The sequence below is a fragment of the Bombina bombina genome, chromosome 5 (assembly GCF_027579735.1).
Source record: "Bombina bombina isolate aBomBom1 chromosome 5, aBomBom1.pri, whole genome shotgun sequence".
NCBI lineage: Eukaryota > Metazoa > Chordata > Amphibia > Anura > Bombinatoridae > Bombina > Bombina bombina.
The window spans coordinates 923,019,038-923,035,822 of record NC_069503.1 but is presented as its reverse complement, the minus strand read 5'-3'; the positions used below and the strand labels follow the sequence as shown (position 1 = coordinate 923,035,822).

The 16,785-nt window shown below is 39.1% G+C and overlaps 1 protein-coding gene across 1 annotated transcript in view; it reads left to right on the top strand.

The window, feature by feature from the left end:
* The window catches only part of PPP1R42 (protein phosphatase 1 regulatory subunit 42), a 208,603-nt gene that overhangs the window by 19,818 nt on the left and 172,000 nt on the right, over positions 1-16,785 (top strand). Inside the window, exon 2 of the mRNA XM_053715095.1 lies at positions 11,856-12,022. Within this exon, the coding sequence (XP_053571070.1) occupies positions 11,856-12,022 (167 nt within the window). The remainder of the gene's footprint in view (positions 1-11,855; positions 12,023-16,785) is intronic.

Below are 16,785 nucleotides of genomic sequence, written 5' to 3'. Positions count from 1 at the left end.
ACGATACACCTGTCTGACTTACGGACCAAAACAGAGCCGGTTTGCAAACAGACTGATCCGCCTATAGAGCTTTAACAGATACAAGGCTACCTGTGGGAGCAGGAGCGGTTCAGAGCAGAGGCGGACTGCAGTGACTATACTGCCACTACCACAGAAACTATGGATACTGTACCCTGACTCACCTGGCTGAGTGACGGATCGGAGTGGAGGCGGACGGCGGTGATTGGCGTTGCACGCTGGTCTGGACGGGCTGACTGCTCCGTGTCTGACGGGGAGATTCTCGCTACTGCAGCCTACCCACCTGGTAGAATTCCGGATCAGAGCAGTGCCGGATTGTACTCTGACAGACGGATACGCCCATAGAGCAGCAAAGTTATCCGCGGGGGTAGGAGCGGCGCCTTCCTACCCCGCTATTCCAAAGATTGGCGGTTCCCTTTCGCAAGGAGTGAGGCGGCATCAGAACTGGCTGAAGGTTGTGAATAGCTGGTCTGTAAGACGGACGCCGCTGTGGGAACAAGATCTATGGCTGGCCATAGGTGAAGTAACGGGGGTTTTTGGCCCTGAGGCAGAGGAGTGTTAAGAATAGGAGATTCTCCTTTAACTTAAGTGCTGGGCTGCAGGCTTAATCGCCGGTCAGGAAACCGGCATTACTCAGGAATTTTCACGCGGGGACAATTGTTCAGCATACCTGGTTAAGTCATTGGATAACATCTAGGTGCACGCAAGAGCAACTTCTACCGTTCCTGAGACTACTAACGTGCAAGTACTTTCTTTTTTCTGTGTTAAGCTATATCTTGCTTTTTTTTGGGAAACTATTTTGGCAATATTATTGCCCTAGGCTTACAAAAACAGTGCTAATAAAACACACGAACTAAAGAGACACTGGGATAATATACAGCTGGGTTTTTTTTCTCTGTTGTAATATTCTGTCTATGTTTTTTTTTCTTTTTTGGAGCAGCACTTACCTGATCATAGCACTACATTATAGCTCCAGGGAATCTGGTATACATAGTTACAATCTTGTTAGAACACTGTATGAAACTATGATAACAAGCTGAGTATATCTATTAAGTTGTTGGTTTATACCCCTACATAGGCAACAAGAGATATTAGGAATTTACCTAGGTTGTAGCGAAGATACTGAGTCTAGGAGCCTTTATAGAAGCAGTTTGTTAAATTATTATATCACAAACAAATCCAGATTCTTAGTCAAAACCCATACAACTTATCCAGTAGCAGATTTCACAAGATAAAAGTATTTGTCTTTATTGTTTGTTCTGTTTTTGTTTCCCCTCTCTTAGGTGTAAGTGGGTGTATTTAGATATCTCCCTCATTTGCATATCTAATATCTAAATCATAAAGAGGGGCTATATACGTAAGCATAGGCCTTAGTAATGAACTGGAGTAACTTGTATATTGGAAATTGCAGATAATTGTGTTTGAATATAAGGCCAGATGTACTAAAACCTGGGTATATCCCCTAAGAGATAAAACTGGTAAACGGATATTTACTATTTTCTCACTACTGTAATCTCTGCAGGGTTAGGTGGCTTATGTTCTAAAGGGTCTGTGGGCTACCAAGGACCACAAACCGAAGCAAAAAGCGATAAAGTATCCTCCTACACTATTTTCTCTGTAGCAAGACTGGCTGATTTAGGCATGATCATTTAAATTCACTTAGTCTACTTTATTTCACTTTTTTTTTTTCTTTTTTGCGCCCCCTAGAATCACTAGTACTTCACACAGGGATTCGTTTCCCTTAACCACATTTTTTTTTGTTGCTAGCCCATATTTTTTCGGCTAGTCTCTTTTTTTTTTTTTTTTTTTTTTCTCTTTTCCCCTCACAACACCAGGAATATATGGAAAGATTCCTCACTACACACACCACAATTCCACAGATCATGCCGCCTAAAACTAAAGATAGGAAGATACGTACATCAGATGCAATGATGGACAATACTAGTGAGGGTATAAATGTAAAAGCAGATCTACAACCATTAATCACTCAGCTGAGTGACATTTTTATGCCCCAATTTGAATTTCTTAAAAATCAAATATCCAGTCTATCATCAGAACTTAAAGTATTTGCCAATAGACTCACAGAAGTAGAAGACAGAGTATCTACAGTAGAAGATATATGTAACAGCCATTTCCAAAAAATATCAGATCTGGAAAAGAAAAATATGACTTTGACTGCTAGGATAGATGATTTAGAAGACCGCTCCCGGCGGAATAATTTAAAAATAATAGGTTTACCTGAGACAGAACAATATAAGAATCTCTTACAATTTGCAGCAATAACTCTCCCGCAGGCTTTAGGTATAGAACATGTGCAGGTGCCGATAATGGTAGAAAGAGCCCACAGACTGGGTCCACCTAAAAGTAGAAGTAATGGGAAAAATGCCCAGAGACCAATTCTGATAAAGTTCTTGAATCTCCAAGACAAAATCAACATTCTTAGAGCATATAGGAAAGCTCGAGATTTGTGTATTGATGAAAATAAAATCTTATTATTTCAGGATTACTCGGCAGATACAGCTTTTAAGAGGAAATAAATGGCACCTTTTTGTTCTAGGCTGATTCAAGAGGGCTTTTTAGCCAAACTATTGTACCCTGCTAAAATTGTCATAGAAGAGAAGGAGGGCATTGCTAGACTAGACAATTTAGAAGAAGCTAAAGCGTACTTTCAAAAACATAAGTTATCTCTCATTTGAAAGTGTTAAGAATTTACAGGTGGAAATTTACCTCTAGAAGGATCATGCTAATATACTTACTAGAAAGGGGAAACCTGTTTAACATAGCTAGGATTTATTGGCTGTTTATCAACTTAAGATTTATGTTAAAAGACCTATTAGGTCTTGTTTTGCTCCAGCTGGAATTTTTTTGTTATTTGGTTGTCGTAATTAAATGTGTGTATGGATTTTTTTTTTTTTTTTTTTCTTCTCTCTCTCTGTCTCTCTCTCCCTCCCCCTTTCTCTCGTTCAATGTTTTTCTTCTCTCACCCCTAAAGATCTAAATAGCCCTATTAAGGAAGGGTAATATTAAGTGTCTTTCTTGGAATGTGGGGGGCATCACCTCTCCAATTAAAAGGAAAATGATAATCAACCAATTGGGTAAATACAATCCAGATATAGTTCTATTACAAGAAACACACTTAAAAGTCGAGGAAATTGTTAAGCTTAAAAGTAAGTGGGTTGGGGAGGTGATTGCCACTCCATGTCTCAGAAGGAAAAAAGGAGTTGCCATCTTAATAAACAAAAAACTATCTTATAGTATCCTGAACACAATCCTGGATCCCCAGGCTAGATGGGCAGTTTTGGAGATACAGGTGAATAGCCTCAGACTGGTGTTCTGCAACGTCTATGGCCCTAACAATACAGACCCTAGTTTTTGGAACAATCTAGTTGTTATGCTAACTAGATTTCTTGGACAAAATATAATTCTAGCAGGCGATCTGAATTTAATTCCCACAGATGCGCTAGATAAATTTTCGCCTAAAACTTCATCCTTTTCCAAACAGCCAAAATTTTTAAACAAGTTTGTAAAAATCTAAAGCTCCATGATATATGGCGTTTGCAGCATCCAGATACGAGGTCCTTCACCTGTGACTCTAAAAGCCACGGTTCCTTTTCACGAATAGATCTTTTTTTGATCTCGACGTCAATTCTTAAATTAGAAACCAAGGCAGAGATATTTGATATTTTGATATCAGACCATGCTATAGTTTCCTTAGATCTCTATGTACAACCAATGCAGAGCAGTGAAAGGAACAACTTTTTTTTCCCCAAATTCTTAGTAGATAATCTAGAATTTGGTAACTGGCTAAAACATAAATGGAGGGAATATGAAACTCTAAATATAGAATACCGGGGGAAAATAGACATATTTTGGGAAGCCGCGAAGGCTTATCTCAGAGGACATATTAAGGCCTATATGTCCTCAAAAAAAAAGAAGCTACAAGAAAGAGAAATCCAGGTATCCAAACAAGTTCAGAATGCATATGATAGGTATATCATTAACCCCTCTAAACAATGCAGAGATAAATATAGACTGGCTAAAGCAGAAAGGGATATTTTTATTAAAAAAAAGGTATCATGGGAAGAACTTAAACTAAGTACTAAATATAAAGGCCACTTCGGGAAGTCGGCCAAATTCCTATCCAGGCTAGATAAAACTAGGACAAAATCCAATATAATAGAAGCAATAAATGATGGGCAAGATAGAGTCACAGATCAGACTAAAATCAAAAAAGTTTTTTTAGAATTCTATCAAAATTTATACGCTGCAAAAGAAATAAACACTGAGAATAAGAATAACTTCTGGCATCAGGTTATATTACCTAAAATCTCGCAAGAGTCAGTCACGAAAGAGGAAGTTTTGGAAGCTATAAATAATGCTAAGGCTAATAAAGCACCGGGTCCAGATCAGATACCTGCCGAGATGTACAAAATACTCAGGAAAGAGATAGCAGATAGCTTAGTTTTACTATATAACCAATACTATATTAATGGTCTTAATATGTCTAAATATTTTTCCGAGTCTATCATCTCACTGATCCTGAAAAAAGGGAAAAATCCATTAGACCCCAAGTCGTATAGACCTATCTCACTTCTCAATGTCGACTATAAGTTATTAACTCATATTGTAGCAAACCGATTGAAAGCTTGTCTAGACCCTATTATTCATTCTGACCAAACAGGCTTTATGTATCAAAGATCTTCCATTAAAAACAGTCGGAAAGTAGCCTTGGTGTTAGACCATTTTTGGAACAAAACAGCAGATAAGAAAACAGACAACCAGGATTTCGCATTAATCACCATTGATGCCGAAAAAGCATTTGATTCTGTGATTTGGGATCATTTATTCACTGCATTGGATTTTTTTGGTTTTTCAGGACACTTTCTACAATTTATTAAAATCTTATATGACCACCCACGGTCTAGTATTTTAATTAACAATAGTTATACTCCAAATCTAATTCTATACAGGGGAACGAGACAGGGATGCCCACTCTCTCCTTTGTTGTTTAACCTGGCGATAGAACCTTTAGCGATTATATTGAGGCAAGAGCTGCAAGGTATTAGGCTAGGACAAGAAAAATTAGTATTATCTTTATATGCAGATGATCTGCTATTATTTGTTAGAAATACCAAAAGAAATATACCACAGGCTTTAAATATTATTGATAAATTTAGTTCTATCTCAGGGTACAAAATTAATACCAGTAAAACCGAAATCCTATGGTTACGCAAGACCAAAAAAAGTATACAAGAACATCCCTTTCAAGAGTCTGTGAGTATTAATTATCTAGGGATAAAATTTCATGTTGACCCTAACCAATGGTACAAACTAAACTACTCCACCTTTTTTAAAAAAACCTCTGAGAAATTACAACGATGGATCGCTTTTCCTATCTCCCTTTCGGCTAAGGTGATGATTATAAAAACTATATTATTGCCCCAATTAATTTACATAATGCAAAATCTACCACTATTCATAAAGGAACAGGACATAAAAAGATTTAACAGGGAGTGTAGCAATTTCTTATGGAACAATAATAGACATATGCTATCTATAACAAAATTAGTACTCAAGTTTGAAGAAGGTGGTCTATCTCTCCCTGACATTAAAAAATATAATATAGCCATACTCGCGCGCTTCGCATTTGACTGGCTAGCAGAAGCTAACCATCTTACATATTGTAGTATGGAAGAACAATTGTGCGCCCCATATATATTGAAAGCTCTGTTACACTGCCCAACAGCACAGTTGCCATACGACATCAAAAATCTGATAGTAATACGGAATACTATAGAAGCCTGGCAAAAATTAAATAAATTACTTAAACTCAAGTTTGAAATATCTCCATTTCTCCCAATACGAGGTAATCCAAAATTTATTCCTGGTCTATCTTACGAAGTGTATAATGTCTGGGCGCAAAAAGGCTTAATATATGTTTTTCAATGCCTAAACAACCATCTCCAGACGAGAACATTCGAAGACATTGCTAAAGAATTCTCTCTTTCAAGTAAAAACTTTTATGCTTACCTCCAGGTTAGACATTTTATAGTAGAAAGTAAAATATCAGAGCCTGAAGACGAACGATGGGGCCAAATTGAAAAATATCTAATATGCTATAAAGCAGGTAAACATAGTATCGACCTACTCTATAAAATTATGTTAGCTAAGCAAGGTCAGTTAATAGTTAATAGTCTTTGTGAGAAATGGAATACCCTTGACCCGGACATTTCTCCAGACATATTGAGGCTAAGTCTCAAATGGGTTAGGTGTGCTCCTATCTCTACGTCTTGGAAAGAATCGCATTTAAAGCTACTCAACAAAGCCTATCTTACACCTAAAAAAATGTCTAAATGGAATATGAATTCCTTAAATACGTGCTCTAGATGTAATTATTCTATGGCAGATATAATACACTGTTTCTGGAATTGCCCCAAAATCCTGCAGTTTTGGACCAAAATAGAATTCTGGCTTAATAAAAGACTAGACAACAGGATAAAAATTGAATCTAAGCACATATTCCTTCTTTGTAACTCAGAGACGAACAGAGATAATGTTAATCTTATTAACACAGCGATTATGTTGGGGCGTAACCTAATATTAAAGAACTGGAAAAGTAAAAAGGCCCCCTCATTGTCATGCTTCACAAATTCAATATATTCCCAAATAATCTTCGAACAATTGAGTATCTCGGCTTTACAAATGCAAAAGATTAAAGTTTTTTTTTTAAAATGGCTAAAAGTTATCTTATCTTATCCACAAGATATTCAGTTTTCCCTTATTAACAACCTCCGAAGATCAGAGTATTTTGAAACTTTGATACTACAGGGGGTTTTTCCTGTTGAATGGTACTAAATGTGGTCGAATTGTGAGGGTGGAGGAGGGGAACATGGGGGAGGGGCGGGGGGTGGTGAGAGAGATAAGAGAGAATTTTTTTTTTTTTTTTTTTTTTTCTCCTTTTCTTGTTTCTGTTTTGTCCCCTCAGATTGAGAGTTAAGGTGGTTGGATGTGAGGGTTTGGAAAACTCAATTATGGGTACTTGACTTTACTTTCCTCGAACACTGTTCTGAGAATAAGAGAGGAATATATGTATAATTTTGCTTATGTGATGCTAATACGATATTTTTCCTGTTCTATAATTGTACCCATTTTTGTGTCAATAAAAAGTATTTAAAAAAAAAAAAGATTCTATCCTTTCTACAAGAGGGTTTGGAGAAAGGATTATCTGCAAGTTCTTTGAAGGGACAGATTTCTGCTTTATCTGTTTTACTTCACAAAAAGCTGGCGGCTGTGCCAGATGTTCAAGCTTTTGTTCAGGCTCTGGTTAGAATCAAGCCTGTTTACAAACCTTTGACTCCTCCTTGGAGTCTCAATTTAGTTCTTTCAGTTCATCAAGGGGTTCCGTTTGAACCCTTACATTCCGTAGATATTAAGTTATTATCTTGGAAAGTTTTGTTTTTGGTTGCAATTTCTTCTGCTAGAAGAGTTTCAGAGTTATCTGCTCTGCAGTGTTCTCCTCCTTATCTGGTGTTCCATGCAGATAAGGTGGTTTTGCGTACTAAACCTGGTTTTCTTCCGAAAGTTGTTTCTAACAAAAATATTAACCAGGAGATAGTTGTGCCTTCTTTGTGTCCGAATCCAGTTTCAAAGAAGGAACGTTTGTTGCACATTTTGGATGTAGTTTGTGCTCTAAAATTCTATTTAGAGGCTACAAAGGATTTCAGACAAACATCTTCCTTGTTTGTTGTTTATTCTGGTACAAGGAGAGGTCAAAAAGCAACTTCTACCTCTCTCTCTTTTTGGCTTAAAAGCATCATCCGATTGGCTTATGAGACTGCCGGACGGCAGCCTCCTGAAAGAATCACAGCTCACTCCACTAGGGCTGTGGCTTCCACATGGGCCTTCAAGAACGAGGCCTCTGTTGATCAGATATGTAAGGCAGCGACTTGGTCTTCACTGCACACTTTTACCAAATTTTACAAATTTGATACTTTTGCTTCTTCGGAGGCTGTTTTTGGGAGAAAGGTTTTGCAAGCCGTGGTGCCTTCCATCTAGGTGACCTGATTTGCTCCCTCCCATCATCCGTGTCCTAAAGCTTTGGTATTGGTTCCCACAAGTAAGGATGACGCCGTGGACCGGACACACCTATGTTGGAGAAAACAGAATTTATGCTTACCTGATAAATTACTTTCTCCAACGGTGTGTCCGGTCCACGGCCCGCCCTGGTTTTTTAATCAGGTCTGATGAATTATTTTCTCTAACTACAGTCACCACGGTATCATATGATTTCTCCTATGCATATTCCTCCTTTACGTCGGTCGAATGACTGGGGAAGGCGGAGCCTAGGAGGGATCATGTGACCAGCTTTGCTGGGCTCTTTGCCATTTCCTGTTGGGGAAGAGAATATCCCACAAGTAAGGATGACGCCGTGGACCGGACACACCGTTGGAGAAAGTAATTTATCAGGTAAGCATAAATTCTGTTTTTCTAACTTTGACCCCCAAAATCTGTTACACATCTGCAACCACCAAAAAACACTCATGCTAAATAGTTTCCATGTTTTTTCCTGAGTTTAGAAATACCCAATGTTTACATGTTCTTTGCTTTTTTTTGCAAGTTATAGGGCAATAAATACAAGAAGCACTTTGCTATTTCCAAACCACTTTTTTTCAAACTTAGCGCTAGTTACATTGGAACACTGATATCTTCCAGGAATCCCTGAATATCCCTTGACATGTATATATTTTTTTTTAGAAGACATCCCAAAGTATTGATCTAGGCCCATTTTGGTATATTTCATGCCACCATTTCACCGCCAAATGCGATCAAAAAAAAAAATTGTTCACTTTTTCACACATTTTGTTACAAACTTTAGGTTTCTCACTGAATTTATTTACAAACAGCTCGTGCAATTATGGCACAAATGGTTGTAAATGCTTCTCTGCAATCCCCTTTTTTCATAAATAGCAGACATATATGGATTTGGTGTTGCTTTTTGGTAATTAGAAGGCCGCTAAATGCCACTGCGCACCACACGTGTATTATGCCCAGCAATGAAGGGGTTAATTAGGGAGCATGTAGGGAGCTTGTAGGGTTAATTTTAGCTTTATTGTAGTGTAGTAGACAACCCTAAGTATTGATCTAGGCCCATTTTGGTATATTTCATGCCACCATTTCAACGCCAAATGCGATTAAATAAAAAAAAAAGTAAAATTTTTCACAATTTTAGGTTTCTCACTGAAATCATTTACAAACAGCTTGTGCAATTATGGCACAAATGGTTGTAAATGCTTCTCTGGGATCCCCTTTGTTGAGAAATAGCAGACATACATGCCTTTTCGCGTTGCTTTTTGGTAATTAGAAGGCCGCTAAATGCCGATGGGCATCACACGTGTATTATGGCTAGCAGTGAAGGGGTTAATTAGGTAGCATGTAGGGAGCTTGCAGGGTTAATTTTAGCTTTAGTGTAGAGATCAGCCTCCCACCTGACACATTACACCCCCTGATCCCTCCCAAACAGCTCTCTTCCCTCCCCCACCCCACAATTGTCCCCGCCATGTTAAGTACTGGCAGAAAGTCTGCCAGTACTAAAAAAAAAAGCTATCCTTGATAAAAAATAAATAAAAAAAAAAGGCATATTTACATATGCTGCTTTGGAGGATCCCCCCTTAGCCCCCAACCTCCCTGATACCCCCCAAACAGCTCTTTACCCATCCCCCTCTAACTTATTAGTAGCCATCTTTGGTACTGGCAGCTGTCTGCCAGTACCCAGTTTATAGTAAAACATTGTTTTATTATTTTTTTTAAATAATTTTCTGTAGTGTAGCTTGCCCCCCCCCCAAAAGACCAACCCACCACCCCTCCCAGATCTCTTAGATCGATATATATATAAATATATTTGGCAATCACTGCCACTTTTCTCCCATCATTTTTCTGTAGAGTAGCGGTTCCCACCCGCTTCCTACCCCCGCGCGCGCGCACGCACCCGGCGTTCCCGCCCACGATCCCGCCCCCCTCCACATCATACGGCCCATCGATAACCGCCCACCCGCCTCCCAGACTGGCTCCCACCCACCAACGAAACCGGCCATCGATGTCCGGTACAGAGAGGGCCACAGAGTGGCTCTCTCTGCATCGGATGGCCAAGGGGGGTTATTGCAGGATGCCTCGATGTTGAGGCATCACTGCAATAACCGGAAAGCAGCTGGAAGCGAGCAGGATCGCTTCCAGCTGCTTTCCAGACCAAGGACGTACGCCACATGTCCTCGGTCATTAACTGTATTTTTTTTGAGGACGTGTGGCGTACGTCCTTGGTCGTTAAGGGGTTAAAATCCCTGGGTATCTGCTTGTGAAATTATTCAGCCTTCCTGGGCCCTGTGGATGTAACATGTTTGTGGGTTGAATTCGGCGGTGTTATCTGTTCCTCCGATATGGCCATAGGTGCTTTATCTATGAGGCGTTGTAGCTCCTGTGTTGAGAGTGCTTTCTCTAGTAACGGGTGGAAGAGTGCCTCCAGTTTGTGGAGTAGTAGGTCACATGAGTCGGGAGCATTGTTAGCCCACATGGCTGCGGTTAGGATCAGTGTTGGGTTCTGTTTCGTGGTTATAATTAGCAGATGTATGTTTCTGGTAGGGGAGATTGTAGAAGCTGTGGTCACTCTAAGATGTTATAATAAAGGTGAATAATAGTCAGTTCTGGCAGATTACCCCGGAAGACCAGGGGGGGAACATCACCTGTGTATTAGCCGCCGCTACAGGCCTCTATAGTCCGTTTCGGTCTCTGGGGTCATTAATACAGCTTCCTAAGTTGGTTTTTAAGTTATTCAACATCAACAAGTGTTATCACGAAGCCAGTTGTGCTTTTGTAAGGACCTGTTAATGTTGAGTTTTTATCGTCGGATTTCAATCTCTTCTCCTGGAACTCCCAAAAAATGTGACTTCTCAGAGCCGCTTCTTGGACACGCCCCCTCAACTGTGTGTTTTACCCCTTTGTGGGGTTAAACACACAGTAGTGCAGGGTGGATAGTCCTAAAATTACATGCTCTAATGAATTAGAACATGTCATTTTTCTACTGTTATGGCCCTTTAAAATCAGGCCTTGGCTCTGTGGTTTAAAGTCCCCAAAACACCAATGGCTACCCCCCACTTCCACCCCCAGGCCGCCATTACCCACACCTAAAATTTAGCTTGATGTGGCTGAATCATTTCTAGGCCTCACAACTGTGAAATTCATATCTAACTTTTATTGTTTTATTGTATAATGTTTGTGTGTGTAATAAATATAGATATGTATGTAATCTTAAAAAAGATTGCATAGTACACAGGCACCTGTATACCAATATTCTGGGCATTCAACATCATCGGCATCCTTCTTATGAAGTCATCAAAACATTTGAATTCACATTTTGCCACTATATCCAGTATATTAAAATCAGGGCCTAGATCGAAAAACATTGGCTTGGATAGAAATCATACAAAAACTTTTTTTTTAGAATTATGTTATAATATAGCTGTCTCTCCTTTACATCCAAAACCCTAAAATGTGAGATAAACAGCTCTGAAGCTAATTAGACCTGGCTAAATAGCTTGAGGGACCTTTATTGACGCACTTTTTAGATCAGTAAGAGTTCTATGTATAAACAATTAAACAGAATATGGTATAAAGGATTAAACAGCCATAATTTAAATAAATTGATATAAATGGATCCAATTTCCCTCCCGTCTCTCATTCATTGCATTACATACTGTTCTATTTATATGTAAATCAAACATTCTGGAAATATTTTTCAAGTATTACAATTTTCATGATATATCATGCTTTTTTTCCTTTCCTTCTAGGATGATCTTTCCATGTGCAGAAACCTCACTGTGTTATATCTATATGACAACCGCATTAGTCAGATTAGAAATCTGGGATTTGCATCAAATCTGACCCACCTGTACCTGCAGAATAATTGTATTTCCTGCATTGAAAATCTAACAGGGTTGAAGAAACTAGAAAAACTGTAGGTTGTCATTCTATTTTATGCCTTTTATTTGTATATAAGAAAATCAGGATTGTTTTTTCTTATTGTCATATACTGTCACATTGTTATTTTTCAGTTTAATGACAGCTCATGATATAGACAAGTAGATATAATGTGTTTATATATATATATTTAGTTTTATATTACTTGATAATATGAGGGTTGCCTTTGTGCACTGTAAGGGACATTTCTTTCATAAGGTGGTGAGAGCCCACAAGCCATTACTCCTTGGATTCAACTTCTGGCCAAAGATACACAATATTAAAAAAAAATGTAATCCCTCCCACCTGCCTGATATCCCAGTCTTACCTTTTTCTCCATAGGAGGAAGGGGAAGAAGAGAGGTGCTACAGATTCTTCATTAAAAGGGTTTTTCAGACCTATGTGAGAACCATCTTTTCCTCACAGAGCTAAGAATACAAGAGAGGAGAGCATGGAGTACAGGGTAGTGATATAAAAACAACCTCTGGCAGTTAGTTACAAGCCTGCCACAGGTGTCGTTGGGATTTGTCCCTTAGCCTCCTGTTGTTGGGTCAGCCTGTTACAGGTGTCGTGGGAAATTTAGGATCCGGACCATTTTTGGTTCAGCACCCTGAATAGCGCTTGCTGATTGGTAGCTACATTAACCTACCAATAAGCAAGCAGTACCCAGGTGCTAAACCAAAAATGGGCCCGCTACTTAGCTTTCATTTCAGCTTTTTAAAATAAAGATACCAAGAGAATGAAGAAAAATTGATAATAGGAGTAAATTAAAAAGTTGCTTAAAATCGTATGCTCTATCTGAATAATGAAAGAAAAAAATTGGGTTTAGTATCCCTTTAAGGTTGTCTATTTTATAAGTTACAATTACACCTAACACTACACTATAATTAAATTAATTCCCTAAAATAACTACAATTAATTACAATTAAATACAATTATCTAAAGTACGAAAAAAATCCCTACCCTACACTAAATTACAAATAGCCCTTAAAAGGGCTTTTTGCGGGGCATTGCCCTAAAGTAATCAGCTCTTTTACCTGTAAAAAAAAATACAATACCCCCCCAACATTAAAAGCCACCACCCACACACCCAACCCTACTCTAAAACCCACCCAATCCCCCCTTAATAAAACCTAACACTAACCCCTTGAAGATCACCCTACCTTGAGACGTCTTCACCCAGCCGGGCCGAAGTCCTCCACGAAGCCGGGCAGAAGTGGTCCTCCAGACGGCCAGAAGTCTTCCTCCAGACGACATCTTCTATCTTCATCCATCTGGAGCGGAGCGGGTCCATCTTCAAGACATCCGACGCGGAGCATCTTCTTCCAACGAAGTCCAACTGAAGAATGAAGGGTCCTTTAAATGACGTCATCCTAGAATCAGCCAATCGGAATTGTCCCGCTCCGGATGGATGAAGATAGAAGATGCCGTCTGGATGAAGACTTCTGCCCGTCTGGAGGACCACTTCTGCCCGGCTTCGTGGAGGACTTCGGCCCGGCTGGGTGAAGACGTCTCAAGGTAGGGTGATCTTCAAGGGGTTAGTGTTAGGTTTTATTAAGGGGGGATTGGGTGGGTTTTAGAGTAGGGTTGGGTGTATTGTATTTTTTTTTACAGGTAAAAGAGCTGATTATTTTGGGGAAATGCCCCGCAAAAAGCCCTTTTAAGGGCTATTTGTAATTTAGTGTAGGGTAGGGATTTTTTTCGTACTTTAGATAATTGTATTTAATTGTAATTAATTGTAGTTATTTTAGGGAATTAATTTAATTATAGTGTAGTGTTAGGTGTAATTGTAACTTATGTTAGGTTTTATTTTACAGGTAAATTTGTCTTTATTTTAACTAGGTAGCTATTAAATAGTTAATAACTATTTAATAACTATTGTACATAGATAAAATAAATACAAAGTTGCCTGTAAAATAAAAATAAATCCTAAGCTAGATACAATGTAACTATTAGTTATATTGTAGCTAGTTTAGGGTTTATTTTATAGGTAAGTATTTAGTTTTAAATAGGAATAATTTATTTAATTATAGTAATTTTATTTAGATTATTTTAAATTATATTTAAGTTAGGGGGGTGTTAGGGTTAGGGTTAGACTTAGGTTTAGGGGTTAATATCTTTATTATAGTGGCGGTGACATTGGGGGCAGCAGATTAGGGGTTAATAATTAGAGGTAGGTTGCGACGACATTGTGGACGGCAGATTAAGGGTTAATAAATATAATGTAGGTGTCGGCGATGTTGGGGGCAGCAGATTAGGGGTTCATTAGTATAATGTAGGTGGCGGCGGTGTCCGGAGCGGCAGATTAGGGGTTAATATAATGCAGGTGTCGGCGATATCGGGGGTGGCAGATTAGGGGTTAATAAGTGTAAGATTCGGGGTGTTTAGACTCGGGGTTCATGTTAGGGTGTTAGGTGTAGACATAAAATGTGTTTCCCTATAGGAATCAATGGGGCTGCGTTAGAAGCTGAACGCTGCTTTTTTGCAGGTGTTAGGTTTTTTTTCAGCCGAATCTGCCCCAATGATTCCTATGGGGAAATCGTGCATGAGCACGTTTAGCCAGCTCACCGCTACCGTAAGCAGCGCTGGTATGGAGGTGAAATGTGGAGCTAAATTTTGCTCTCCGCTCACTAACGCCGGGTTTAGAAAAACCTGTAATACCAGCGTTGTCTGTAAGTGAGCGGTGAGAAAAAAAGGCTCGTTAACACTGCACAGCTTACCGACAAAAACTTGTAATCTAGCCGAATGTTTTTCTTTCATGACTTAGATAGAAAATACAGTTTAAAACAACATTCCAATTTGCTTCTATTATTTATTTGCTTCATTCTTCAGATATCCTTTGTTAAAGAGATAGCAATGCACATGGGTGAGCCAATCACATGAGGCATCTATGTGCAGCCACCAATCAGCAGATAGTGAGCCTATTTAGATATGCTTTTCAACAATTGATATAGAGAATTAAGAAAATTAAATAATTTAATTATATTGGAAAGTTGTTTAAAATTGCATGCTCTTTCTAAATCCTAAAAGAAAAAAATTGGGTTTCATGTCCCTTTAATGGAGCATACTGTAACTGTTCCCATTTATCTTAATTTACTTCCTTTAGAGGGGAGATCCACTGATCACTTATTTAAAACTAGTTAAGTGTCTATTTTGCAAGCTTTTTACTATTTCTTATAATCTGAGGATCAGACGTCTATTTCAACTTTGCAATTCCTCTAAGGATCATATTATGCATTCTGCCTAATACTGCTATTCCTCTAAAGGAAACTGTTCTCCCTCTGTTGCTCTGTACAAGGGAGTTTTCCAGAGTTTGCTCCAGAATGTAATAATTTTGTGTGCTCAGAAATTTCTGAGGTTTTGGAGTTTATGCCTCCTCAATATAAGTGAAAATGCATTTGTCCCATACTTTTCCTACAATTTCGATTTCTTTTTTTGATACTCGGAGGATCAGACCAGATAAGGATATTATTAAATATCAGATTTATACACCTCCGTTATATTTCTGAAGGTGAGATAATTTCAGATGATCAGAAGTCTATAACTGATCAATGTCTAGAGTTGAATTTATTTTTGAAATGCTAAGAGAGGTCTTATGTGCTTTAGGTGTCCAACAAACTACTGAACACAAATCTGTCAAACAACTTGATTGATTTTTAACTTTCTGCTAAGTCTTCCGGGGGCCTATTACATATGCGGCGTCGCCCTCAAAAGCCGGCGACGCCGGTTTTTGCGCGGGTTTGGTATCCTATATACAGCGCTGCATATAAATGCGGCACGTATATTTCACCCATCGTCCGCAATTTTTACTCCCATAGGCTAACATGGGACCGCGTCGCAAATCGGTATCCAATATTCAGCGCAAGAACTTACATGTCAAAAATTGAGAAATCTTACTCATTTTTACCTCGCCATAAAAGGCAGCCGTAGTATGGGAGCACCGTAACTCCCGAAAATGCCTGCAAAATAAACTAACACCTAATGCATGCGCAATGTCTATCTACCTGTCAACCGCAATCCCCCATCGCAATAACTAATAAAGTGTATTAACCCCTATATCCGCCATCAAACCCACACTGCAAGTAATAAATAAATTATTAACCCCTAAATCCGCCAACCCCAACATCGCAAACTACCTATTAAAACTATTAACCCCTAAAAGATTTGGGGTTAATAATTAGAGGTAGGTTGCGACGACATTGTGGACGGCAGATTAAGGGTTAATAAATATAATGTAGGTGTCGGCGATGTTGGGGGCAGCAGATTAGGGGTTCATTAGTATAATGTAGGTGGCGGCGGTGTCCGGAGCGGCAGATTAGGGGTTAATATAATGCAGGTGTCGGCGATATCGGGGGTGGCAGATTAGGGGTTAATAAGTGTAAGATTCGGGGTGTTTAGACTCGGGGTTCATGTTAGGGTGTTAGGTGTAGACATAAAATGTGTTTCCCTATAGGAATCAATGGGGCTGCGTTAGAAGCTGAACGCTGCTTTTTTGCAGGTGTTAGGTTTTTTTTCAGCCGAATCTGCCCCAATGATTCCTATGGGGAAATCCTGCATGAGCACGTTTAGCCAGCTCACCGCTACCGTAAGCAGCGCTGGTATGGAGGTGAAATGTGGAGCTAAATTTTGCTCTCCGCTCACTAACGCCGGGTTTAGAAAAACCTGTAATACCAGCGTTGTCTGTAAGTGAGCGGTGAGAAAAAAAGGCTCGTTAACACCGCACAGCTTACCGACAAAAACTTGTAATCTAGCCGAATGTTT